Source organism: Haliotis cracherodii, unplaced genomic scaffold (genome assembly GCF_022045235.1).
Source record: "Haliotis cracherodii isolate W230 unplaced genomic scaffold, xgHalCrac1.p SCAF_17, whole genome shotgun sequence".
In the NCBI taxonomy this organism is placed as follows: Eukaryota; Metazoa; Mollusca; class Gastropoda; order Lepetellida; family Haliotidae; genus Haliotis; species Haliotis cracherodii.
In genome coordinates, this window is record NW_027266272.1 from 17,749,077 (window position 1) to 17,775,842 (window position 26,766).

The 26,766-nt window shown below is 43.9% G+C and overlaps 1 protein-coding gene across 1 annotated transcript; it reads right to left on the reverse strand.

Annotated features, from left to right (window-relative positions):
* Positions 1-26,492, reverse strand: LOC139464477 (protein white-like). Its single transcript, XM_071246003.1, has 19 exons — positions 26,408-26,492; positions 25,397-25,445; positions 23,922-24,108; positions 22,919-22,990; positions 20,466-20,564; positions 19,297-19,463; positions 16,119-16,190; positions 15,658-15,760; positions 14,277-14,381; positions 12,406-12,431; positions 11,398-11,503; positions 10,060-10,191; positions 8,786-8,878; positions 7,906-7,963; positions 6,396-6,473; positions 4,413-4,518; positions 1,878-1,978; positions 1,254-1,354; positions 1-105 (listed from the first exon to the last, which is right to left on the reverse strand). The coding sequence occupies exons 3-19, from the start codon at positions 24,084-24,086 to the stop codon at positions 1-3; spliced, it is 1,689 nt and encodes a 562-aa protein (XP_071102104.1). The 5' UTR covers positions 24,087-24,108; positions 25,397-25,445; positions 26,408-26,492.
* Positions 26,493-26,766: the final 274 nt, after the last annotated feature.

Genomic DNA, 26,766 nt, shown 5'->3' on the forward strand with positions numbered 1-26,766 from the left:
CTACGACCTAGACCTCCTGGCCCTGAATAGGAGGATGAAGAACGACACTAGTCTGTAGGACACGAGGAGGGTGACGAGGAGCACCACGTCAAGGAGGACGTTGTCCTGCAACAGAAAACAATACGGTACCATGTCAAAACCTCGAAACCGTTGACGTTAAGGGTCACAGGGAGACTACTCTTCAAACCTTAGCGGCCAAACCTTGTTGATAATTTTTACTTTAATCTTTATCAATAAAGTCACGAACGTGATCTTAAACAAATATTAATGTCCTTGCACGTCAAAATTCATGATATTAACACAAAAAGAGTGTCGAATAACGAATTTCTGTACCAGAATTGTCATGTGAAATATGTGAGGTGGGTGTTTGGAAATCCAAAATGGCTGTTACTGCCGCTTTTCGGTCTCAAATTAGGTCAGTAAGAACCATCTTGGATTTCTACTGACGGTATACGGGATCATATATATGGGGTTAGTAGTTCTGCTCTCTGATTGGTCAATCTCAATTTGAGGCATAATGAAGATGTGTATTGGTATGTGGTGTCGTGTATGGTGTTGTATATATAGTTGTCATATCATATACGTATTGTGTCGTATATATAGGTGTCGTATATAGGTACTTTCTCGTGTAGATGAGTTTCACGTGTAGTGTTATATATATATATAGGTATGGGTTGAGTGAGAGTGTTTTACGCCGTTTTTAACAGTATTCCAGTTATATCACTGCGTGTCAGCTTAATGTGGGAGGAAAGCCCGAAGTGATGCAGGTCTCAGACGTTTACCACTTCGGTGAAACCCACGAGCATGGGTATGGTTCTGACAAACCTAGAAACATAATCGGGGCGAACCAGGATTCGAACCCACAATCATAGGTTTCTGGCGTACCTAAGGGACGCAACTCTGCACAGCGAATCGCGGCGCCTTAAACGACTGGGCCACCCATGCCCCCATATAGGTATGGTGTCAGAGATATAGGTATCATATGTAGGAATGGTGTCGTTTATTTGAATATCGTACATATTTGTACTGAGTGAGTGAGTATGGTTTTGCGCCGTATATTCCAACAACATCACAGCGTGGACACCAGAAACTGGCTTCAAACATACATTGCTATCCTTACGCCCCTCGTACATATATTGGTTTCATTTATAGGTATGGCGTCCCATATAGGTATCGTATATATAAGGTGTGATATATCGGTATGCTGGCGTGTATAGGTTTTAACTCATTGGGGCAACATGAACACGTCCCACCTCGCTGAAGCTGAGATAGTCTAAAACATCCCTCCCGTCTCGGAAACAGCGTGTCTCTGTTTCTGTTGTGTTTCCTGACGTGCTGTTAGTAGCCGGACACTCTGTAACAGTGGATAGAGAATAATTCCTGAGTCAGCGATACCCGGGTGAGTGAGTGAGTAGGATTTTACGCTGCTTGTCGTCAGCGTGAAGAGCGAACGCTTTAACCACTAGGCTACCCCACCGACCAACAGCAATACCATAGCGGATAAATGTATATCTTGATCAGAACAATCACAATACCCCCACGTGGTATTCCACAAATGGGCGTGGCACGTCCTGGGGATTGTGGGGTTCCGGTCAGAACAGCCCCCCAGTGGGTGATGGCTGTCGTTAGAGCGGGCTGAATTGGGGATCGGATGTTTTTTTCCACGACTGCGTGCCACCGGTGGGGCAGGATACGCTCACCTTTTCGCGAACACCACGTATCATCACAAATGAAAGTGAGTCATAATCACATGCATATGAGCGGGAATCGTTTAATGGACTCTTCTTTTAATGGAGATTTCACGTGATTGTGAAAATTATTTGTCTGTGGTTTTTTAATTCATACTACCTCTATAAGGACATCTCGCATGCACCTACCCAGGTACTTTATATTCATCCACTGGTTGACCGCCATGATTTCAAATGCATATTGGTACCAGGAGAGGTACTTCAGCCACAGGAAGTACACAGGAGTCGAGCTGAAATAAAGATTGTTTATCTTGAGTGAGTTTATCCCATGTCGGGAATCGAACCCGGGTCTTCGGCGTGACGAGCGAACGATTTAACCAGTAGGCCTTTCCTTGACAATACCATAAACTACGTATATAACGAACACGCTTATTACGAAGTGACGGATATAACGAACTGTTGTTTTTGGCCCCGGCCATTTGCGAGAACCTTTAGTTGAAACGATTATAACGCAAAAAACAAAACAATATTGGCCCCTTTGAGTTCGTTATAACCGTAGTTTATCTTGGTGGAAGCCATCGAGCGATCCCCAAAGACTGGAAGACCTAAAGTAAACTTTGATCTAACATGTCACAAAGAAATTCCCTTTTGCACACGACACCAATTTGATAACAACCACTGCAAAACCTTGATTGGACGTATCTAGTAAAACAGCATCTTCCCGAAGCAAGGGAGTTAACTGTCTGTAAAAATCCAGTTTCCATCTTTGGCGAACTTGGCTGGAATCTCTGGGCTCGATCGTAGCGCCACCAGTGGCTATTACGAGTTATGTGCCTTCTGTGTCCCTCCTATTGTTCAATCATATTCCATCTCTCATATCACTTGCATTTGTTTCAAACGCCCAGTCAAGACGATCAGATCGATAATCAAGATGTATGTTGTGAAAAGGGCGTCCTTCTTTGCGTGGTGCATCAAATCACGTGAGCAACATGAAATGTTTTGGGAAATATCTCTTGAATTTTAGTTGACGGTACACATACTTTGCAAATCCTGCAATCGACCAAAATCTGCACGGCAGTTAATTAGCCGGGTGTCGATTTAGTTACGTGATTTAGATTGGACTATGCATGGACTCGTTTGTTCAGCTAAGATATAACTACATAATTCAAGCCACTTTTCTCCAAGGAGGGAAACTGGAATAATACAGACAGTTAACTCCCTTGCCTCGGGAAGATGCTACAACATGAACTTATGTGTAGAATCCCCCGCGATGTTGATGGTACTGTACTTCAGAACCGGTTTCAGCATTAAGCAGCGCTTGGGATTTAAGCGCCCGATTTCCACCCTTTAAATATCTTCTGTAAAACTGCAGTCAGAGTTGGGAGCAGGTTCACTAAAACAGATGGTGTTATCATGTTCATGTGGATTGGTCATTTAAGTGTGTGTGCGGGGGGTATTGGTCTGAGCGCTCTATCATATTTTGTTGATTTCCCCCTCAAGTAAAATGTTTTCATGCCAAATACATCCTAAATGCTCGTGACCATTGAAGATCCGGACTAGAGTTGGTCTTCAGCAACCAATGCTTGCCGTAAAAGGCGACTACGCTTGTCGTAAGAGGCGACTGACGGGATAGGGTGGTCAGGCTCGCTGACTTGGTTGATGCATGCCATCGATACCAATAGCGTAGATCGATGCTCATGATGTCAATCACAGGATTGTCTGGTCCAGACTCGATTATTTACAGACCGCCTTCATATAGCTGGAATATTGCTGAGTGTAGCGTTAAACAACAAATAAACAAACAAACAAACCTAAATACACGTAACATTTTTTTATGATCTGACTGACAAGGCTTATGTTATGAATACGTGCACATGCAAAGCCTCCTTTTATGGGTGGGTCAATGTGAACTGACTTGCTGTGCTAATATTATAAAGTTAACCCTCATCGTCAGCTCTTTTCAGGGTTCGCAATGTTAGATATTTTGTTTCGAATATTTTACTCGATTTCACAAGTACTTCCCTAGATATTTGACCTCAAAACATTTACAGCCTGTTACAGATATATCCATTGATATCACTGATATCAGCTTCTGATACGCATCGGCTCTGCCTCTTCATTTCACTAATAATCCGTGATTTTGTGAATCGTCATTATACAAACTAAATATTAAAATGGTAGAGTTGATCCAACAGATCAATAGTAGATTGCACAATCGGATGAACATATCCCGAAAATGGTGATGGACTGTTGTTGCAATACAAAGCCCTATTCTATACACAGAGACTAGTTTGGGCCCGATAGTGTCAGTTTTTAACATTGCTTTTAACAATGTGAAGCAGACATTTTGGAAGCACCCCACTCTTCATCCCCAGTGAATTCAGTGAACGTGCTCATCAGATACAGAGAAAGTTTGCGCAGTGTGTTTAAATCCGAAGTGCAATACGTGATCCTGGCTATAAATATGTATCAGAAAATTTATTCATCGAGCTACTGCAGCAAAAAATGAAAAAAAAACAACACTAATTCAAACTCCTGCTGAAATACCAATGTGCCTCAAATCCATACATGTACCGGAAATAACAAGTAAAATAACGTTCGTTAATTGTTGTTGTTGAACTCTTCGTGTGCGTGTTATCAATATTAAATAATGTTTGAAATTAAACCAAAAAACTATTTTTTTAAATAAAACTGGCATTTTGTTCATGTGCCTACAATTCTTACGCGTTATTGAGAAACATCCCGCCGAACAACACCATGGGCAGCAGAGACGGTGGCGCCAGTGCTAACGCTATCTCCACCGACGGCGACACTGTGGACAGCATATACCCTGAAATAGCCAACCCAAAGTCTATCTATGTATTTCGGGGTAGTCAATGTCCGAAAGTAATCGCAAAAAACACGATGAGACTTCGCGAACACAGGAACTCGTTATTGGTCAGTAAATAAAAATATATACCCCCTATATGTAAGTAGAGAATTTAGGGGGTATATATTTTTATTTACTGACCAATAACGAGTTCCTGTGTTCGCGAAATACCAATAGTAAACTGCCGGGTAAAAGAAACTACACACCCATTATTGATGCGAGGTATAAACGAAATAAGCCAGAAATCGTTGTTCGATGGTGAGTATTTGATACGGGTATCATAGTTGTGTTTTGGATGCAGTATTTCAGAAACTGTTTTCAGCCTAGTAAAGGTTTGATAACGTTTGAATTATTTGGTCAAATCTATTTCTTAAGGTGTATACTTTTATTTCCACCGGCAGTTTATATAACATGTCTCCTTTCTAACTAATACTTTTCATTTTGGCACCTTATTCCGAAGACGCCATGTCAGTCACAGTGCGTTAGATTCGCAAGGGAACCAATGTCGAGGGGCTTAAGACCCTCTTCGGTAACCTCCCATTTGTTAGATAGCCAGTCATTAGGCAACCTTAAAGCAACATTTCCAGATGAATGTTTAAAATAACACCATATTAATCCGTATTTTATCAATAGTGGTCTAATTTTTATACCTTGAGTGAGTGAGTATGGTTTTACGCCGCTTTTAGCAATATTCCAGCAATGTCACGGCGGGGGACACCAGAAACGGGCTTCACACATTGTACCCATGTCGGGAATCGAACTCGGGTCTTCGGCGTGACAAGCGAACGCTTTAACCACTAGGCTACCCGACCGCTCCCTTCCTGGTTTGAATAACGGAGGATAGGGAGTTAACTGATTATAAAAGTCCAGTGGAAACTGGATTTTTGCAGTCAGTTAATTCCCTTGTCTCGGGAAGATGACAACATATTCGTAAAACATGAATATATATTTAAATGGTCTTCAACATTCCTGGCCAACTCGTGTCATTCCGGGACAGGCCGAATAGCAACTCGTGCATCGCTTGGCTATTCTTGCGACTTGGTTCTGTCTAAGCGAAACAGGCATAGCTTAAAGAATTGTCAACTGATGATGATAATGATTCACGTCCCCCTCATATCATATATATCACAGATGCTATTGAAAACACATCGGGACTTACATCGGGACAGTAACATTAGTAAAATCAAAACTTATTCCGGAGGGATTCTTTCACCATATTCTCGAAGTCACACGCGCATTCTGATTGCTTTGTCGCATTTTGTGTGTGTGTGTGTGTGTGTGTATGTGTGTGTGTGTGTGTGTGTGTGTGTGGCTGCTTGTACTAATCAGGACTAATGCCGATTTTATAGTGCTAACCCACTGAGATACCATACAGCTGTTTAACATGAATACCCCACTCAGACACAGCATACTGACTCCGAACCGACCAGTCCTTGTTTTAGCCCCTTAATGCCGAGCGCCAGGCAGGGTAACAACAAGTACCATCGTTTATCGTCTTTTGATATGACACGGCCGGGGTTCGAAAGCAAGATCTTCCGCTCTCCGGGCAGGCGCTCTACCATTAGACCACGGAGGCGGTCCTCTATTTAATGCCTTGATCTAGACGTAATTGGTTCCTGGGTGGCAATGAGACCTTGACTCTCAGCTCTTTGGAGTTATCATGAACTGACAGGTTTGTATACATTACACAAGTTGAGGTCGCAAACAAACACATTTAAAGTGGGGTTAGGGGTAAGTGAATATAACTTGCAGGTGCTGCCAATTTGCAATAGCTTAGTCCCCCTTTAACACTTTGAACAATGTTTCACGACGAGTCAGCAATCTCACCAATCACTCACCAAAAGATAGCGCCACATTGGAAAAAAGTATGGCTGCCCCGGCGCATACCAGAAACGCCATTCCGTCGTTATATAATCCTGAAACAATAGGAGATTCCAGGTAACAATAGCTTCCCTGTAACCTATGTGTAGATGCAAGATTTCCTAATGTTTCAAAGTATGAACTGTTAGTGAAATGACATGAAAACAAGTTAAAATTGTTACAATTCATGTAACTTATTATCCATGGTGGTCCAATGATTAAGACACTTTATTATTACACTAATGTTCTAAAGTTCAATTTCCACGTAATATGTATAAATTCTAAGATACATGTATACAATGTTTGCATGTTCTCAGTAATGATATCAATCATTGGTTTGTCTGGTGTCAGTTATCATGACAAACAGCCGTGATATAGCCATAAGATAACTGTTTGCGGCGTTAAACAAAAATAACAGCATAATATAACATGACTATCATTTTCTAACAATTGCTTTAATCGATAATGTGTATGTTAATAATGCACCAAACCCAGACCCTAAAACATGCTTAAAGCATTATATCATTAATTTATTACCCTGGTCAATGGATCAGTATGCGCTTGATTTTCGTTCTCAGCTCCCTGGGGAATATACCCCAGTCAATGGATCAGTGTGCGCTTGATTTTCATTCTCAGCTCCCTGGGGAATATACCCCAGTCAATGGATCAGTGTGCACTTGATTTTCATTCTCAGCTCCCTGGGGAGTATACCCAGGACAATGGATCAGTGTGCGCTTGATTTTCAGTCTCAGCTCCCTGGGGAGTATACCCCGGTCAATGGATCAGTGTGCACTTGATTTTCATTCTCAGCTCCCTGGGGAGTATACCCAGGACAATGGATCAGTGAGCACTTGATTTTCATTTTCAGCTCCCTGGGGAATATACCCCGGTCAATGGATCAGTGTGCACTTCATTTAATTCTCAGCTCCCTGGGGAGTATACCCCGGTCAAAAGGATCAGTGTGCACTTGATTTTCATTCTCATCTCCCTGGGGAGTATACACCGGTCAATGGATCAGTGTGCACTTGATTTTCATTCTCAGCCCCCTGGGGAGTATACCCGGTCAATGGATCAATGGGTGCTTGATTATTTACAGACCGCCGTCATATAGCTGGAATAATGCTGAGTGCGGCGTTAAACAACAAACAAACAGGACCGAAGACCTTGAAACTCTCAGGAGTGCTGTCTAACACGGCCACCCATCCACCTACTCTCCGTGATCAACGGTGTTTAACTTCACCTGATTTGTGGGGCGGTCGGGACGCCCAGTTTTAAAAGCGTTCGCTCGTCACGCCGAAGACCCGGGTTCGATTTCCGATATGGGTACAATGTGTGAAGCCCATTTCTGGTGTCCCCCGCCGTGATATTGCTGGAATATTGCTAAAAGCGGCGTAAAATCATACTCACTCACCTGATTGGTGACATGTGCGCTATACACGGGTCCCCATGACACCAATGTATTGAACTATGGTAAACGCAATATCTTACCGACCAACCAATAAAAGATGGCGACAGAGATCACTGGTAGGGCACAGAGGATTGGTATCTGAAAACAAAATTCAACGGCTGTCACATTACTGGTCAAAGTTTTGTCGTTTTTTTCCGAAATCTCGCAAAAGAAAACATCTTTATACATGTTATTCAGATCCTTTGTTTGTTTTTTTAACGCCGCACTTAGCAATATTCCAGCTATATGACGGCGGTTATTCACATCCGTTACCCCTTACATTACATTACAAGCAGAACATTTATATATTCATGACATCACCGAATGTCTAACACGTTGGGTAGATGGTGAGAGTTGACCCCGCTCCACCTTGTCGTTGAGAGGAAGTAGTGTACTTATGGAGACCGGTCATTTATCTTGGGGGTAGGATGGGTAGTAAAAGGTAGGGTGGGAGATTGAGATTAAGTGGTGGGGGTCGCCAAAATTTATCACAACTATAGGGAGGGGGGGGGGGGGGAGCTACATTTGAATATAATTTTGGGACTGTTCATTCTTTATATTCTAATCATGTGGGGGGGGGGGGGAATATCAATCATCAATTCTAATCGAGTAAGCGTAGATGTCAGACAATGATATGTCACTAATAATATCAGCAAGGGGTTTGGCGAGGTAAAGGTAATGCCTTATCTTGGCAATGGCCAGGTAATGTGGATTATTATACAGGTAACATTGAGGTCTAACCTCAGCAAAGGTTTTCGAAAGGTGGGAGTCAGGTCGCACCTGGACAAGGGTTTTTGAAAGGTAGTATAGTAAGGTGTCAGTGAGGTCTCACCTCGGGAAAGGTTTTGGAAAGATGGGAGAAAGATGTTAAATCGGCGCATGTTTCAGAAGGGTGGGAGTAAGGTCTCGGTATGGTCTCACCTCGGCTAGAGTTTTGGACAGGAAGTACACATCAGTGCTGTACATTCCGCCCCCATACTCCCTCAGGAACACCGACGCCTCCGCCGTGAACGACTGAAACACACCAGACTTCATTCAAACACCATTGTCACGTGATATCATTATCCGTTTACACTGCCACAAGCGTGGTCCAGTCGTTTAGGAGCCTAAACTTACTAGACTCTAAACCGTGACAGGATCCGCTGAACAATCCCCATGCTATTTTGCTTCACAAAAGTGATAAACATATTGTCCTGAGCCACGCGTCGTACTTATTCTGTTAAACCACCCGTGAAGATACGGGGTGGATCCGGAATAGGTCCTCAGCAACCCATGACTGATGTTAAAGGCGACTATGCTTGTCTTAAGAGACGACTAACGGGATCGGTGGTCAGGCTCGCCAACTTGGTTGATGTATGTCATCGTATACCAATTGCTCGGATCGATGCTCATGATCACTGGATTGTCTGGTCCAGACTCAATTATTTACATCGGGGTAGCATGACGGCTGGAATATTGCCGAGTGCTGCTTTAAAAGATCAAACAAATACATTTCAGAAAATTATTATCGTTTTATTTAACAACGTTGTAGGAATTAGTTAAAGGGTGAGTGAGTTTGATATCACGGCGGGAGAACACTAGAACACTAGAAATGGGCTTCACACATCAAACTCGGGTCTTTTGCGTGACCAGCGAACACTGTAACCGCGAGGCTAATCATATGGTGAGGTAAGGTGAAATTGGGTTTAACGTCGCGTCCAAGATTATTGCACTTATAAAGCGACGTGTGTGCGTGTGCGTGTGCGTGTGCGTGCGTGTGCATGCTTGTACTAGACCGGACTGATGCCGATTTACAGTGCTAGCCCACTAAGATACCATGCTGCAGTTTAACATGAATACCCCACTCAGACACAGTATACTGACTCCGAGACGACTAGCTTTAACCCCTTAATGCCGAGCGCCAGGCAGGGTAACAACAAGAACCATCTTTTAACGTCTTTTGGTATGACGTGGCCGGGGATCGAACCCCGGACCTTCCGCTCTCCGGGTGGACGCTCTACCACTAGACCAAGGAGGCGGTCTAATCATATGGTAATAATGGTCGCCCGTGGATACATGTCTGGACATTTTCATAATTTAATTTAGGTTTAGTTCTTCTGTATATTTGGAAACACACACTATGACCTGAAACATTGATTGGTCTGACCATTGGTTTCATCTATCAAATTGTAAAATGGCTCCTGACGGCGACTCACAGCGATGACACCGAACATGCATGTGACGGAGTGTGTCATGATGAAGAGAAAGAGGACGCCGTTGATGTTCATCACACTTTTTTGGTCGTTTCCCTGACCAAGATACACAAGCCCCAACAGCAATGCCACGATCTGCAACAGCAACAGCGACATGAACTGCAACAGCAACAGCGACATGAGCTGTAACCGCAACAGCGACATGAACTGTAACAGCAACAGCGACATGAACTGCAACAGCAACACCGACATGAACTGCAACAGCAACACCGACATGAACTGCAACAGCAAACCCGACATGAACTGCAACAGCAACACCGACATGAACTGCAACAGCAACACCAACATTAACTGCAACACATGTATTCACCACAGTCTGTATGACAAGTGTACTCACCACAGTCTGTATGACAAGTGTACTCACCACAGTCTGTATGACACCTGTACTCACCGCAGTCTGTATGACACCTGTACTCACCACAGTCTGTATGACACGTGTACTCACCACAGTCTGTATGACAAGTGTACTCACCACAGTCTGTATGACACCTGTACTCACCGCAGTCTGTATGACACGTGTACTCACCACAGTCTGTATGACACGTGTACTCACCACAGTCTGTATGACACGTGTACTCACCACAGTCTGTATGACACGTGTACTCACCACAGTCTGTATGACACCTGTACTCACCGCAGTCTGTATGACACCTGTACTCACCACAGTCTGTATGACACCTGTACTCACCGCAGTCTGTATGAAACGTGTACTCACCACAGTCTGTATGACACGTGTACTCACCACAGTCTGTATGACACGTGTACTCACCACAGTCTGTATGACACGTGTACTCACCACAGTCTGTATGACACGTGTACTCACCACAGTCTGTATGACACGTGTACTCACCACAGTCTGTATGACACGTGTACTCACCACAGTCTGTATGACACGTGTACTCACCACAGTCTGTATGACTTGTGTACTCACCACAGTCTGTATGACATGTGTACTCACCACAGTCTGTATGACACGTGTACTCACCACAGTTATGACACGTGTACTCACCACAGTCTGTATGACACGGGTACTCACCACAGTCTGTATGGCACACGTACTCACCACAGTCTGTATGACACACGTACTCACCAAAGTCTGTATGACACATGTATTCACCACAGTCTGTATGACATGTGTACTCACCACAGTCTGTATGGCACACGTACTCACCACAGTCTGTATGACACGTGTTCTCACCAAAGTCTTTATGACACGTGTACTCACCAAAGTCTGTATGACACGTGTATAGTCACCACAGTCTGTATGACACCTGTACTCACCACAGTCTGTATGACACGGGTACGGAACAATGCCACATCTCTGTAGACACAGGTCCAACTTCTCCACAGTAGAATGGTCAACTGTCTGATCCAAGAGGCCCTGTACCTGCAGTGAAAGAACCGGGTGTCGCAATAGTCTGGAGGTAGTTGAATACATCATAAAGCCAGATACACCTTTATGAAATGGCGCAATAGTTACATCACATAATTGTTAAAGCGACAAAACCCTTTCGATATTCATAAAAAATCTCTTCTAACAGCAGAGTCGATTGTACGATTCCACATGAGTATGTGTTTATGAATTTACTATCAAATAGGGCTGTCGGGTAGCTCAGTGGTTAAAGCGTTCGCTCGTCACGCCGAAGACCTGGTTTCGATTCCCGACATGGGTACCATGTGTGAAGCCCATTACTGGTGTCCCCCGCCGTGATATTGCTGGAATATTGCTAAAAGCGGCGTAAAACCATACTCACTCACTATCAAATAGTGACGATACTAGGTGTTAGCGAAGGGGTGAGCGGATCCTGCCCCACCCGTGTCACCCGTCACAAACACATGCAAAGGAAAGTAAATTTTCATCTGAAAAAACACGGGAACATATGGTACAAGTCAAAATAGGGAATTGCATCGGACATAATTATGGTCACACAATTTGGAAATATCCTCCACATGTCTTCCATAAAACATTTTACAAGCGTTACTGGGGCCTTGAATGTTGTAACCTTGATCAAACAACTTCTGTGCAAGAGTCGCGTGACGCTCTTTGAAATCTTGGTAGAAAGAGCATGCTCGATTGTACCACAAAAGTTGTGAAATGTTGACACCAAAGGCTGGAGCTGCAGGAATATTGCTCAACATAAAAGGAAAGTTGACTATTGGAAAGTTGACATCAACCCTCTTGTCATACAGACTTGTGGAGAGTGTTTGCCACTCTGAACATACGTCACATTAAAGGTATCATTGTATACAGGAGCTCAGATGACGGATATAAGATACAGATGTACACACCTGTCCCGTTTGTTTCCATCTTCAACCTGCAAACAAAGCAATGAGTGAATGAGAAGGTGTTTATGTTGCCTTTTTACAAATATTCCAGCAATACTTAAATGAGGGTTATCTTCGATTGGCTTCATTACATGGTACAAGCGAGGGAAAGCAGGACCCGGATCTTTAAGCCTTTTCCATCTTTCCTCCGACCTTCCCTTCCCTTCAATCGTACTCCCCCTCCGGACCTAGGCTTTGATCTCAAATCACCCCTGATCAACCCTTATCCGGGCCTAATCTTCCCTCCGATCTTACCTTCCCTATGGTCTTACCTTTCCTATGACCTTACCTTCCCTATGATCTTCCCTATGGTCTTACCTTTCCTATGGTCTTACCTTTCCTATGACCTTACCTTCCCTATGATCTTCCCTATGGTCTTACCTTTCCTATGACCTTACCTTTCCTATGACCTTACCTTCCCTATGATCTTCCCTATGGTCTTACCTTTCCTATGACCTTACCTTCCCTATGGTCTTACCTTCCCTCCTATCTTCCCGTACCTCCGATCTCACTTCCCCTCCGATCTCACTTCCCCTCTGGTCTTACTTCCCCTCTGGTCTCACTTCCCCTCTGGTCTTACTTCCCCTCAGGTCTTACTTCCCCTCGGATCTGACCTTCCCTCTGATCTCACTTCCCCTCCGATCTCACTTCCCCTCCGATCTCACTTCCCCTCCGATCTCACTTCCCCTCCGATCTCACTCCCCCTCAGGTCTCACTTCCCCTCAGGTCTCACTTCCCCTCTGATCTCACTTCCCCTCCGATCTTACCTTCCCTCTGATCTCACTTCCCCTCCGATCTCACTTCCCCTCAGGTCTTATGTTCCCTCTGATCTCACTTCCCCTCCGATCTCACTTCCCCTCAGGTCTTACTTCCCCTCCGATCTCACTTCCCCTCCGATCTCACTTCCCCTCAGGTCTTACTTCCCCTCCGATATCACTTCCCCTCAGGTCTTACTTCCCCTCCGATCTCACTTCCCCTCCGATCACACTTCCCCTCCGATCTCACTCCCCCTCAGGTCTCACTTCCCCTCAGGTCTCACTTCCCCTCAGGTCTTACTTCCCCTCAGGTCTTACTTCCCCTCAGATCTTACATTCCCCTCAGATCTTACCTTCCCTCAGATCTTACCTTCCCTCAGATCTTACCTTCCCTCTGATCTCACTTTCCCTCCGATCTCACTTCCCCTCAGGTCTTACTTCCCCTTAGGTCTTACATTCCCCTCAGATCTTACCTTCCCTCAGGTCTTACTTCCCCTCAGATCTTACCTTCCCTCAGATCTTACCTTCCCTCAGATCTTACCTTCCCTCTGATCTCACTTTCCCTCCGATCTCACTTCCCCTCAGGTCTCACTTCCCCTCAGGTCTTACATTCCCCTCAGATCTTACCTTCCCTCAGATCTTACCTTCCCTCATATCTTACCTTCCCTCTGATCTCACTTTCCCTCCGATCTCACTTCCCCTCAGGTCTCACTTCCCCTCAGATCTTACATTCCCCTCAGATCTTACCTTCCCTCAGATCTTACCTTCCCTCAGATCTTACCTTCCCTCTGATCTCACTTTCCCTCCGATCTCACTTCCCCTCAGGTCTTACTTCCCCTTAGGTCTTACTTCCCCTCAGGTCTTACTTTCCCACACAGATGTTACATCCACCCAGCAGGACACAAGTAGGCTTTGTGACAGGGCCCGAGGAAGACCATGCCTAGCTTGACCTGGTACAATCTCCCATCTTGCCTCTCGCCATGACCTCGCCTAGAGCCGTTTTATACAGGTCTCCCCGAGGTTCAACACGTGTACGTACATAGGATAAGAATGAATGCTTATACTAAGCTATCTACTCACGATTATTGATAGCGCCCTGTTCTCAAGTGCATCTTTACATATGTCGGTAATGGTGTCTGTCAGCTGGTGATATGTGTCGCTTTGACAGAATGCATTGCACAGCTTCTGGAAATACGGGAAGAGTGAGCGATGACCATGAACTGTTGCACTAATATACATAAAATAACAACTAAAAACATCTTAAACATCTTAATGTGGGAGGACAGCCCATAGTCGCCCATGTCTTACATCTTAACACCTTTTGTGAAACTAATGCACGGGTGCGGTGCTGACAAACCAATGATCACAATCAGGATTCGAACCGTTAATGCCCAAACCCAGGCATAGCTATGGGACGCCACTTCGGACAATAATTGGAAGCCTTTGACAACTGGACCGGCGAGATTGAAAAAAGAGTTTCATAAAAAAAATTTGCACGGGCGCTAATATACCTTGTGGTCCACGTCGCTCTCAAATAGCACTCCAAGAACCTATCGTGGTACGTGTGACCTCGTCGTTAAGCCGTCGCAGTTTGCTGTGCAGAGTTACGTCCCTTGTGTGTGCAAGGATACTACGATCGCGGGTTACAATCTCGGTTTATGATTCTTGATTTGTCTGTGCTCTGGTTTCCTTTATCACTTCGGGCTTTCTCCCATATCAAGGGAAATACTGACTGACTAACTCAAACATGTATACGTCCATTTGGGCAGTATGAGTGAGATGGTGTTTGTGTCAGTTTGATTTCTCACATGACGGAACAACTGTAGTTTCATTATGGGATGAAGCGTTCGTACAATCAGCTGCTCTAACAAGAGCCACTTTGCAGACATTTTAATATTGTGAGAAACCACCTAGAATCGAGTATTCTTTCAAGTCATGATAGAATCAAGGTTATATTCGATCTCTGGCTGTTTGTGTAACTCGATATGGAGTTTTTGAAATTGTGGTAACACCTCGCAGGAGGGCTTACAATCATTGTAAACCCTTGATAGAAGAAAAAACTACGAACAGCCTACGAGACGCACGTGCAGATTTCGTGCCATTGGGAGACGCACGTGCAGATTTCGCACCGTTGCGAAACCCACGTGCTGAGTTCACCGGTTTCATTGAACCGAGTTCACGACTGCAGGCGATATTTCATCTCCGATACAGGTTATACATTTGAGAGTTTTTATTACAGTTATTTAATTAAAAACGTTGTCTACGCGATGAGTCGGTTTATAAGTTGGACAAACCATGTCTTCTCGAGATTACTAGAGATTGTAAACCCTCACATTCGGGAACGTCCCTCATGTGCGGGTTTACAATCTCTAGTAATCCCTCGGAGACATGGTTTCTCCTACACATAGAATATATGCAGTGCGTTGTCTCTTTTCCAGCGTCCAGAGTGAGCTAGAGTTACCTCCACTTTGTCCCGGCGTTGCCCCTCCCCTTCAGCCCGCACCGCCAACGCGTGGACGTAGAAATCTGCTGGGTTGAAGTTCCGGGGACAGGAATAACCCTGGCTGAACAGTGAAAAGTAAATATGTTTATAATATTTCTACATAGAACATCACCTTAAAGAGTTTGGATTTTAATGGATGTTGAGAATAGTTGGGAGTTTTCATGAAGTGGAGCAACATTTCAGAACAATGATAAATTCCTACCACATATATCTATTTTGAAACGCTATCGAGAGTCAATGCCAATTATTCAAGGGATATAGAACGTTATCTTTTCTAATTTTGTTTTGTTTTTCTTAGTAAATTGCAACGGTATATATTGCGGATATCTGGCGAAAATACCCAAATAGGGTTGGTGTTAGTCTGCAGCACCATAGCGAATTAGCAGCACTATTCCAATATTGGAATAGTATGGTTTTACCTTTCAAAGAAGTTTAATGCATCGGAAGATGAACCCATGAATGCCTTCCGTCCTTCAGACAAAAGTAATAACCTTCAAAGGAAAAATAGTTCATTGATGCACATCTTTCAATAACCTAGTTACTGCTTTTGTAGTTAATGCTCATGTCGACTACGTTTACCCTGCAAGGTTGAGCACAACACTTCTCAAGAACTGCATAAATGCCCTGTGGCATGTAAACAATCGGGTCCCAACCAGTGGTGGGTAAAGGTCTTGAAATCACATATTATTGGGGGTACTATTAGGGCTGGGACGAGTCCAAATTTACTACCCGGGTACAATGTGTAAACAACATGGATTTCAACAACAACGTGCAGATTTCGGTCGACAGCAGGATTTGCAAAGGATGTGTGCCGTCAACTGGGCGTCAACAAATATCTTACAAATCTTTTCATGTTTCTAATCAAGGTGCTCACGTGATTTGATGCACTTCGCTAGTTAAGACCCGTTGTTTTTTTCACAATATAGATCTTGATTGACCAGATCTTCTTCACTGGGCGCCGCCATTTCGTTTGAAGCAAATGCAAGTGATGTGAGAGGTGGAATCTGATTGGTCAATAGGAGGGACATAGAACGGACATAATTCGTAATAGCCACTGGTGGCGCTACGATCGAGCCCAGAAATTCCAGCCTAGTTCTCCATGGGTGAATACTTGACTTTTACAGTTAGTGAACTCCCTTGCCTCGGGAAGATGCATTTAGCCGCCTCTACCGACAGTCATGGTATGAATGAGTGAGTATGCTTTTACGCCGCTTTTAGCAATATTCCAGCAATATAACGGCGGGGGACACCAGAAATGGGCTTCACACATTGTACCCAAGTCGGGAATCGAACCCGGGTCTTCGGCGTGACGGGCGAACGCTTTAACCACAAGGCTACCCGACCGCCCCCAGTCATGGTATGATTGGGATCAATTATAATCCGGTATCCGGTGACTGAATGTTAAGGATGTTTTTGTTTTTTTGTTGGTCTGTAAATAAACAAGTCTGGACAAGACAATCCAGTGATTGACAACATGAGCATCGATCCACGCAATTGGAATACGATGACATGTATAAACAAAGTCAGCGAGTCTGACCACCCGATCCCGTTAGTCGCCTCTTTCGACAAGCATAGTCGCTTTTTACGGCAAACATGGGTTGCTGAAGACCCCGGATCTTCACGGGTCGGATGTTAAAGATGAATCTCAGTAAGTAAGCAACGTTGCAGTTACATGACCCCAGCCTGAAAATAATCGAGTCTGGGCCAGATAAACCAGTGTTTGATATTGTGAGCAACAACGTAACATGGGGAACGATATGACACGCAATCAATCAAGTCACCAAGTCAGACAACTTGAATGATTTAGTCGCCTCTTGTTTCCTGGGAACCTATTCTAACTTTCAAAGCAACGGATGGGGGTTGTGTCGTATTTTAAGAATTATATGCAACGCTCAGCTACACAAGAGCAACACCACACTACATTTCAATCAAAGCTAAACTACATTGAACAACTGAACAGTTGCCCTAGAAAATGTTGTATTGAACAAAGCTAGTAAGCCTAATACTGTACATCTTCCCGAGGCAAGAGCGTCCACTAACCTCTTTATCAAAGTCTTGTTTCCAGCTTTGATATAGGCTAGTGGACACACAGATGAATACTAAATTGCAAAAACATGGCGTATATACTCAGCGTCATTATTGACTGTTACTTGTCATGTATCGCACGTGCATTGTCTAAACCACTGGTTGCGCTCCGGCGTGCGTTTTAAGTAGCTTTTCCCATCACCTTCAATCTTGCACTTTTCATTGTTATTTATAGTCGTCCATTTGTCCGGTTTCATAGGATATTGAAAAGCGGCGTAAAACCATATTCACTCACTCACTCCAGTTTTTGAAAGATCCAAACAGCGTGACATAAGCATAAACAAGGTGTTCTTTAGCAGGGAATCACATAGTCAACATACACGGAACTGTTGACACTTGCTGGCATATGTTCATGTCAATCTCATTAAAATCAGACCTTAGTTCTCTCTACCGCCAAACAAAGATCTGAGGACATCCCATTAGGGGTCACGTCAGAACGACCTTACATCCGACCAATCAGAGCGTCGCTTACCAGATCATGAAAGTGACAGTCGGAATGTGATTTCTAATCATGTAACCACGAGAACCTCAACACGGGGTATTCCGAACGATAGTTACGGGTTTAACGACTGAATCCATACAATCTAGACCATCTATTAGCCATTCCAGAATGTTATTTGGTTCAGCTTTCAAATTTTTAATCGAGAATTTGTCAAATACGTTTCGAAGCCTTGTTGCCAATTTGAAATGAGTGCCGTAAAGCACGAGAAAGCTGCATTCTGATTGGTCATTCCATTGGTCGGTCAAAGTTCGCGCAAGGTCTGTCTGACGTGACCCGTAATGGGATGTCCTCAGATCTCGTTTAGCGGTAGCGAAAACCAAGATCTGATTTAAATGAGATTGATGTTCATGTTTGACCCTTCAGTATTGATGCTGAGATATATTTATGATACATTGTAATCAACTGTATGTGTGTATGATGTCTCTCATCTTCCCGAGGCAAGAGCGTCCACTAGCCTTTTTATCCAAGTCTTGTTTCCACCACATTAAACCTACTTTAAATATGCTAATTATGATTGGACTGTCGCACATATCTATAGTCCAATCAGAGAACGTTTCACAAAACCAACGTTCACGACTGGTACACCTTCATATGAAAGTGATTTACCGCTGCCTGTCTTTGTTGACACGAATATGTCTTTTTCATCTTTTAACCCACCAACGATTGCTATGTTCTTTTGTCAGGGATGAAATCGCGAATGTTGTAGTCGGCATCTTTGTAAAGCTATACAAGATAAATCAGCGATCTGATTGGAGTTCGCGTTTTCATTACAAGAGGCACAACTCGTGATCTACGCGAGGTGGCGCTAGGGTCGAGCCAAGAAAAGTGTCCTTGATGTGGCAGGGGTAGAAACTAGGCTTTTATATAGGCTAGTGGACACGCTTGCCTCGGGAAGATGCTAGGCTTCGATATAGGCTAGTGGACACGCTTGCCTCCGGAAGATGCTAGGCTTCGATATAGGCTAGTGGACACGCTTGCCTAGGGAAGATGGATATCTCACAGCAACTCACTGATCAAACATGGCGAAGACTTCTGACGACGGCTGATGGATGGTACACAGGATGGTTCTGCCCTTGGACGCCATGTTCTGGAGGGTCTGGACAATGCTCTGGGCCATGAAGGAGTCCAGACTGGACGTCGGTTCATCACAAAACATCAGAGGAGGGTTGGTCAGAACCTGTGGACACAAGCCTTGGTCAATCTCTTGCAGTTAGAGTTTCTTCGAGCTGCGCCACACTGTATTGCAAAACGAGTGTGTTTCTTAACGTTTTTCTTTGCTTATAAGCAGCAAAATCTCGTAATTCAAAATTAACATACCGTTTAAATCAGTTATTGTGCTCTCGTGTCACGTGATTTTCTGGTTCATCCATCACGTGATTGTCTGGTTTGTTTACAGGCTGACGTCGCATGAAAGGAGTACTGCTGTGCTGCATCAGGTAACAAATACTTACTTTTTTATGCAATTGTGTGAATGGCAGGTGCTACCGGTAGGGCTGGACATGCTAACCCTTTTCGCGAACACCTGGTGTCATCACTGATTTCCGGTGGTCCATTTATATAATTTAAGTGGAATCTGTTTCCGCGGAAACTCTAGGCTTGATATTTTCTTGCATTGACAATATACGTATATTCTGTTGACTCAGTAAGCGTTAAGTACATATCTATGGAATTCAGGACTTCTAGGTGTGATGGACTGTTTAACACAGTTGTCCATGTAAAACAATGTAGTCCCGAGCTTGGGCTTTACTGTGTCATAAGATATCAGAACCTGATGTCATGTCTTCTGAGACCCGTGTGGATCCGGGTTAGAATAGGTCTTCAGCAACCCATGCTTGTCGTAAGAGGCAACTAACGGGATCGGGTGGTCAGGCTCACTTGGTTGATGCATGTCATCGATCCCAATTGCGTGGATCATGATGTCAATTACTGGATTGTCTGGTCCAGACTCGATTATTTACATACAGATCGCCGTCATATACCGGGGATATTGGTGAGGGCGGTGGTCAACAACAAACAAACACACAAACAAATAAACATCAAACGTTATGTCATCTGAACTTACTGTAATATGTCTTCAGACTCTGAGGTATCATAAGACTTCTGAGCCTACTATGTCATAAACTATCAGAATCTACATTCAGACTACAGATCTAATCACAGACTACAGATCAACTCCCACCTCTGAAGCGAAGGACAGTCGCTTCATCTCACCACCAGAGATGCCCTTGGTCCGGCCCGGCGTCCCGATCTGCGTCTCCGCGCACTTGCTCAGGCCCATCTGTAAGAGTCAGTGAATATGGTTTTATGCCGCTTTTAGCAGTATTCCAGCAATATCAAGGCGGGGGACACCAGAATTGGGCTTCACACATTGTACCCATGTGGGCAATCGAACCCGGGTCTTCGCCGTGAAAAGCCAACGTTTTAACCACTAGGCTACCCCGCCACCACAACCTGTAAGAGAAACAAGCTACGTGTGTTGTGTACATAAAGAAGAGTGATATAAGGAGCAGTTACAAGCTAGATGACAGAGCCTCGACCTTGACTTTATCTGCAATGGACCGCCTCCGTGGTCTAGAGGTAGAGCGTCCGCCCGGAGAGCGGAAGGTCCGGGGTTTGATCCCGGCCGCGTCATACCAAAAGACGTTAAAAGATGGTACTTGTTGTTAGCCTGTCTGGCGCTCGGCATTAAGGGGATAAAACAAGGACTGGTCGGCTCGGAGTCAGTATACTGTGTCTGAGTGGGGTATTCATGTTAAACTGCGGCATGGTATCTCAGTGTGCTAGCACTATAAATCGGCATCAGTCCGGACTAGTACAAGCAGCCACACAGTCAGTTGTGATGATTATACGAAGCTTTTGGCAATATTCCAAATGATATCATGACAGGGGACACCAGAAATGGGCTTCGCACATTGTACCTATCTCAGGAATCGAACCCGGGTCTTCGACTTGACGAGCGAACGCTTTAACCATTAGGCTACCCCACCGCCCCGAACTTAGCACTAAGGTGATCGTAACTTCCATACTTCAAAATAGGCTTACGAAAGCCGTTGCGCTGAGGTCGCTTTGTGAAACAGGGTCCTGGCCTGTTGCTCATAACCAAAGGATAATTATCAGCGTAAGAATCCATGATCAAATCCATTCGAATCCATGATCATAGGATCCCGACCAAACTAAGGGACAAAACTCTGCATCGCGTAAATTGCGCTGTCGTTAATAGGCTACTAGAACAAGAGACAAGTGCAGAACCTGTGCAGTTGAACGTTGTATGTACGTTGAACTCTGTATTGAGTTAAACAGGGTTCAAGGTCAAGATTAGTGATGGGTATTGGAGGTTTAAAGTGCATCACAATATTTTGCAATGCACAAGGTCGTTTTGCGATACGTATAACGATATATTGTATAATTATAAATTTTGAATTCCACAGCAATCTGATACATTTTAAGGATTGACTGTGTATTTTTTTCGGTTCATTGAGGTATGAATCGAAAAACCGATGTGCAAACTGTATGAATCCGCGTAGCGGATTCTTACAAAAGTTTGCACATCGGTTTTTCGATTCATACCTCAATGAACCGAAAAAAATACACAGTCAATGCTTATAATTAAATTCGACAACGTAAAACATGTTTTATCTACAATAGTTTAACCCAAAACAGTTGCATATATCAAAACAGACAAAAATGACGGCATTGATGAACATTCCAGGTGTAGGAATACATACAGTGGCGTGACATGAATCAGGTGATCGTTTAATTTATGCACATAACTTGACACGCCTACACAGTCAGTAGCCAATCAACGGAGAGTTGGATTAAAACAATGTTCATTTGACCTGTCAATTAAGGCAAGAGGCGAAAAGACTTGCAACAGTCAGACTGTAACGAACCGTAAGAAATATGTCCGAGAGAAGGCGGCTGTTTCAAATAACATGGTCATTTACTGCGTGATTCAAACATTACCTCTCTGATTACGGTAAAACAGTTGGAGAAATGCTAGTTAGAAATGAAACGCGAAGACATGAAAGTTGAACCGAGGCGAGCGGGAAAAAACTGGCGAGCGAGCCTGCACGTTTGCTGTTTCATTCATTCTCGGCCTTCGGTTTCAAAGGGTAGTTTGGACAATGAATATGCATGAAAGTCGCTAAATGTCCTGTGCATGACGATACACGTGAGCAGAAAGGGAATTCCCTCGACTGTAATATTTGGATTCCCCGACATTCCGCAGTAATAAAAGTAGTGCGCAGCGGTGGGCGTGGCTTAATTTTTTTACATTCATTGGGAAATGAATGCAATAACACGTGACCAATTCAGCTAATCAGAATGCAGGAATTTCCATGAACACAACGAAAATTTAATTATTAAGGTATAAATTGAAGTTCATAAATGGAACAAAACAAGACGCTGGTGCATCATACAGTAATGTTTACTCAATCCATAAATCCGCAGCCATCTTAGGGACCAGGATGGGCATTTGGGAAGTAAATAACATTAAACATATGATAAAAATCAAAATTTGACATCCCCCAATATATCGAGCATGAATAAATGATATTGAAATACGTATCGTGGAAAGAATGAACCTCTATTAACCGATATGCCGGTAATACCTCACACCCTTAGTCAACATACCTCTAAGATGACTTCCTCGACCCTGAGAAGACGAGCAGACTTTGACAGCGTTTGGTCCATCCTCAGCATGGCCTGCGGGGAATCATACTGTTAGGCATGGTCTCGTGACGCCTACATGCACTAAATACAACTGATCATGTTGGTTGGTTGGTTTGTTGTTTAACGCCGCACTCAGCAATATTCCAGCTATATGACGGCGGTCTGTAAACAAATCGAGTCTGAACCAGACAATCCAGTGGTTAATATCATGAGCATCGATCCACGCAATTGGGATACGATGACATGCATCAACCAAGTCAGCGAGCCTGACCACCCGATCCCGTTAGTCGCCTCTTACGACAAGCATAGTCGCTTTTTACGGCAAGCATGGGTTGCTGAAGACCTATTCTACCCCGGATCTTCACGGGTCTGTTGTTTTTTTTTAAAATGTATTTAACGGATAGCATACTGCATGTGTCTAAATTCAAAATGGACATTTGGCTGGAGTTACAAAATGGTTTATGCAACTTTCAGACTACCTCAATTTGGTTTTCAGTAAGAAAATATGATAAATAGAACATTTGTCTTTTTTTGGCAAACATCCATGTTCACGTGACTTGAGAGAGTTGACATTCTCAATCATGCAACCATTAATGTCAACTCAGTTATGAGGTCAACAGGTTACTTCACAAGAAACGCGAAATGTCCTCTATTGATATGCCTATTACTGAGAAATTGGACCTTCTTCAAATTAACCGGATTACAGACCGTCCAAAAGTTGATGAAATATTCTTAAACGTGAATGGAATTGGCCGAACCCTTAGCCTACCCTGAATATGAGATGTTCTCTGACTGTGCTTTGACCAGACAAACCAGTGATTGATATTGTGAGCAACTGACTTCTACTGCAAGTCTACCCTGAATATGAGATGTTCTCTGAGTGTGTCTTGAGCAGACAAACCAGTGATTGATATTGTGAGCAACTGACATCTTCTTCAGTGATTGATATTGTGAGCAAGCCTACCCTGAATATGAGATGTTCTCTGACTGTTAGAGTGCCAATGAAAAGTTCATCCTGCTGGACGTAGGCGGAGATGTTGTTGATGCCCCGGCCAACGTCCACGCCGTTGACCTTCACGGCGCCCTTTATGACGTACTGTGCGGTGTTACGACACGTCAGGACATTCATCAGCGTCGACTTGCCAGCACCGCTGTGGAATGAACAAAGACACGTCCAATCATATCAACCTGACTGGTTCATACCCTATTCCGACACTGATAGGTATGGAACACTGGAAGGGACATTGTCGCGTTGTCGCATTGTCGCCCTTCCACAAACAAACAAAAAGTGTCAAAATTAACCAAAGCGCGACAATGCAGTAACGCGACATATGTTGACCTTGAAAGATGTTGACACTTTTTGCTTGTTTTTGGAAGAGCGACAAGGCGACAGTGGCCCTTCTAGTATTCCATAGATAATGTTTCTAAGGTAAACTTGTCAGCACCTACATTACATGTGAATGGGGTTTAACGTCGCGTGTCAAGATTATTGCACTTATATAGCGACGTGCATGCACGTCTGTGTGTGTGGCTGATGTACTTGTCCGGACGGATGCCGATTTATAGTGCTAGCTCACTGATATACCAGGCGGCAGTGTATCATGAATACCCCACACAGACACAGTATACTGACCCCGAGCCGACCAGTTCTTGTTTTACTCCCTTAATGACGAGCGCCAGGCAGGGTAACAAGAAGTTCCATCTTTGAACGTCTTTCGGTAGGACGCGGCTTGGTATCGAATCCCGGACCTTCCGCTCTCCGGGCGGACGCTCTACCACTAGACTACCGAGGCACTCACCTAAATAGCAACTATTGTGGATTTGTTTCCTTATCAAGTACCACTTGAGCGGTGGTACTGGCGTCCCATTCAACAATAGAGCCGCAATTCGCTGTGTCCTTACCTGCATCACTTCGGGCTTTTTTTTCCTCAATTAACTGTTTCATTGGCATTCTAGAAGTTAATGGGTAAGGAAGAAAGCGTCTAACTTTATGGATAGCAACTTTGGTTTATTGCATACCGCGACGTTTCTATGTAGATTCTTACGCCGTTATCAGTTTGTTTGTTTGTTGTTTAACGCCGCACTCAGAAATATTCCAGCTACATGACGGGGTTCTGTATATAATCGAGTCTGGATCAGACAATCCAGTGGCTGACAACATGAACATCAATCCACGCCACTGATCCGATGACATGCATCAACCAAGTCAGCGAGTCTGACCACCCGATCCCATTAGTCGCCTCTTACGACAAGCGTAGTCGCTCCACCGTCATCAAGCCTGAAAACTATGTAAGAATATACATCCAAATGTAACTATATACAATAAACTAGAACTTGTTATAAAGTTGTATGTTATGTTACTCATCAGTTAAGTTGACACACCGTAAAATAAGTGGAAACTGTTCAAAGCGACCATGAACCAAACTCAATCACTCTCACCTTGAGCCGATGATCGCCAGCAGTGTTCCTGGTCTCGCGACTCCGGTCACTGAAACAAGCAAACGTGCTTATTTCCACAAGTAATAATATCTGTAAATCTCATTAAAATAAGATCTTTTACTCTGATTAAATACCTCTCCGCGTGAAGATCTGAGGACAAGTCCATAGGAGGTCGCGTCAAATGAACACTCAATCTGATGTGTGGTTCAGCTTTCTAAAACATTTCTTCTTCATTTTTTAACAACCTACCTTCGGACATTTTGATTAGCCAAAGAAAACCGCCACAAAACATAAATATACCCACGATAGTACATCCTTTTTGGTTTAGATGCCATGGCGCTCAGATACGACAGGATGTATAAATATCCACAACAATATAACAGCGCGGCTTTATTTATTTGCATTTCGAACTCACTGATTATATTCGTTTTCAAGAATCAGAAATCACATATGCATGCAGTTGTTCTTATGCTCGTCTCACGACGCCGACTGGCAGAGTAGAAAGTTCATCTGAAGCGAACCACTTTAGAGGTCATCGGTTACCATGATGTCACAATTATGTGACAATCACTCATCTCTCTGCCACTGAAGCTGGTTAGCTGTACTTTGTACACTCAAGACACTCGTCATTACCTTTAACAACTGGAAAACTTGGAAGAATGATTTTGGCTGATAATTTGAATCTCACCGTCGTATCTCTTACATAAATAGTTTAAAGGACATTCGAGTCTTTCAAAAGATTTTGTTGTTTGTTTGTTACTTAACGCCGCTCTCAGCACTATTCCAGCTATATGACGGCGGCCTGTAAATAATCGAGTCTAGACCAGACAATCCAGTGATTGATATCATGAGCATCCATCCACGCAATAAGGATACGATGACATCAATGACAACCCGATCCCGTTAGTCGCCTCTTACGTTAAGCTTGGGTTGCTTAAGACCAATTCTAACTTGGATCTTCACGGGTCTCTTTCTAAAGACATGCTAATGTATCAGCCGATTCGTATTTACCATTCCTTAAAATCTGTTTAAGGTGTCCAGTTTCTTGTACTTGACGAAAGAACCTCCTCTTGTCCGTCTTGACGCTGACACTGATGTTCTCCCATGTTAAGGAGATGCGCTCCACCCCAGGGCTGCTGTGACGAACTGCTTGGCCCGCTCCTGTGCCGTACGACCCACAGAAGCCGTTCCCTCTCCTAGGGCCAGGTATGCTGCTCACTCCTGAAGGCATATCCACGACCAGGTGGCTGCAGCTGCTTAGAGTCGCCTTGTTATTTAACAAGCAGATCGTTTCTCTGTCGTGCATGATCGAACGTTTAAGTTGCTCAAAGTGAGAACTCTGTAATCAAACAAACAAATAGATAGATAGA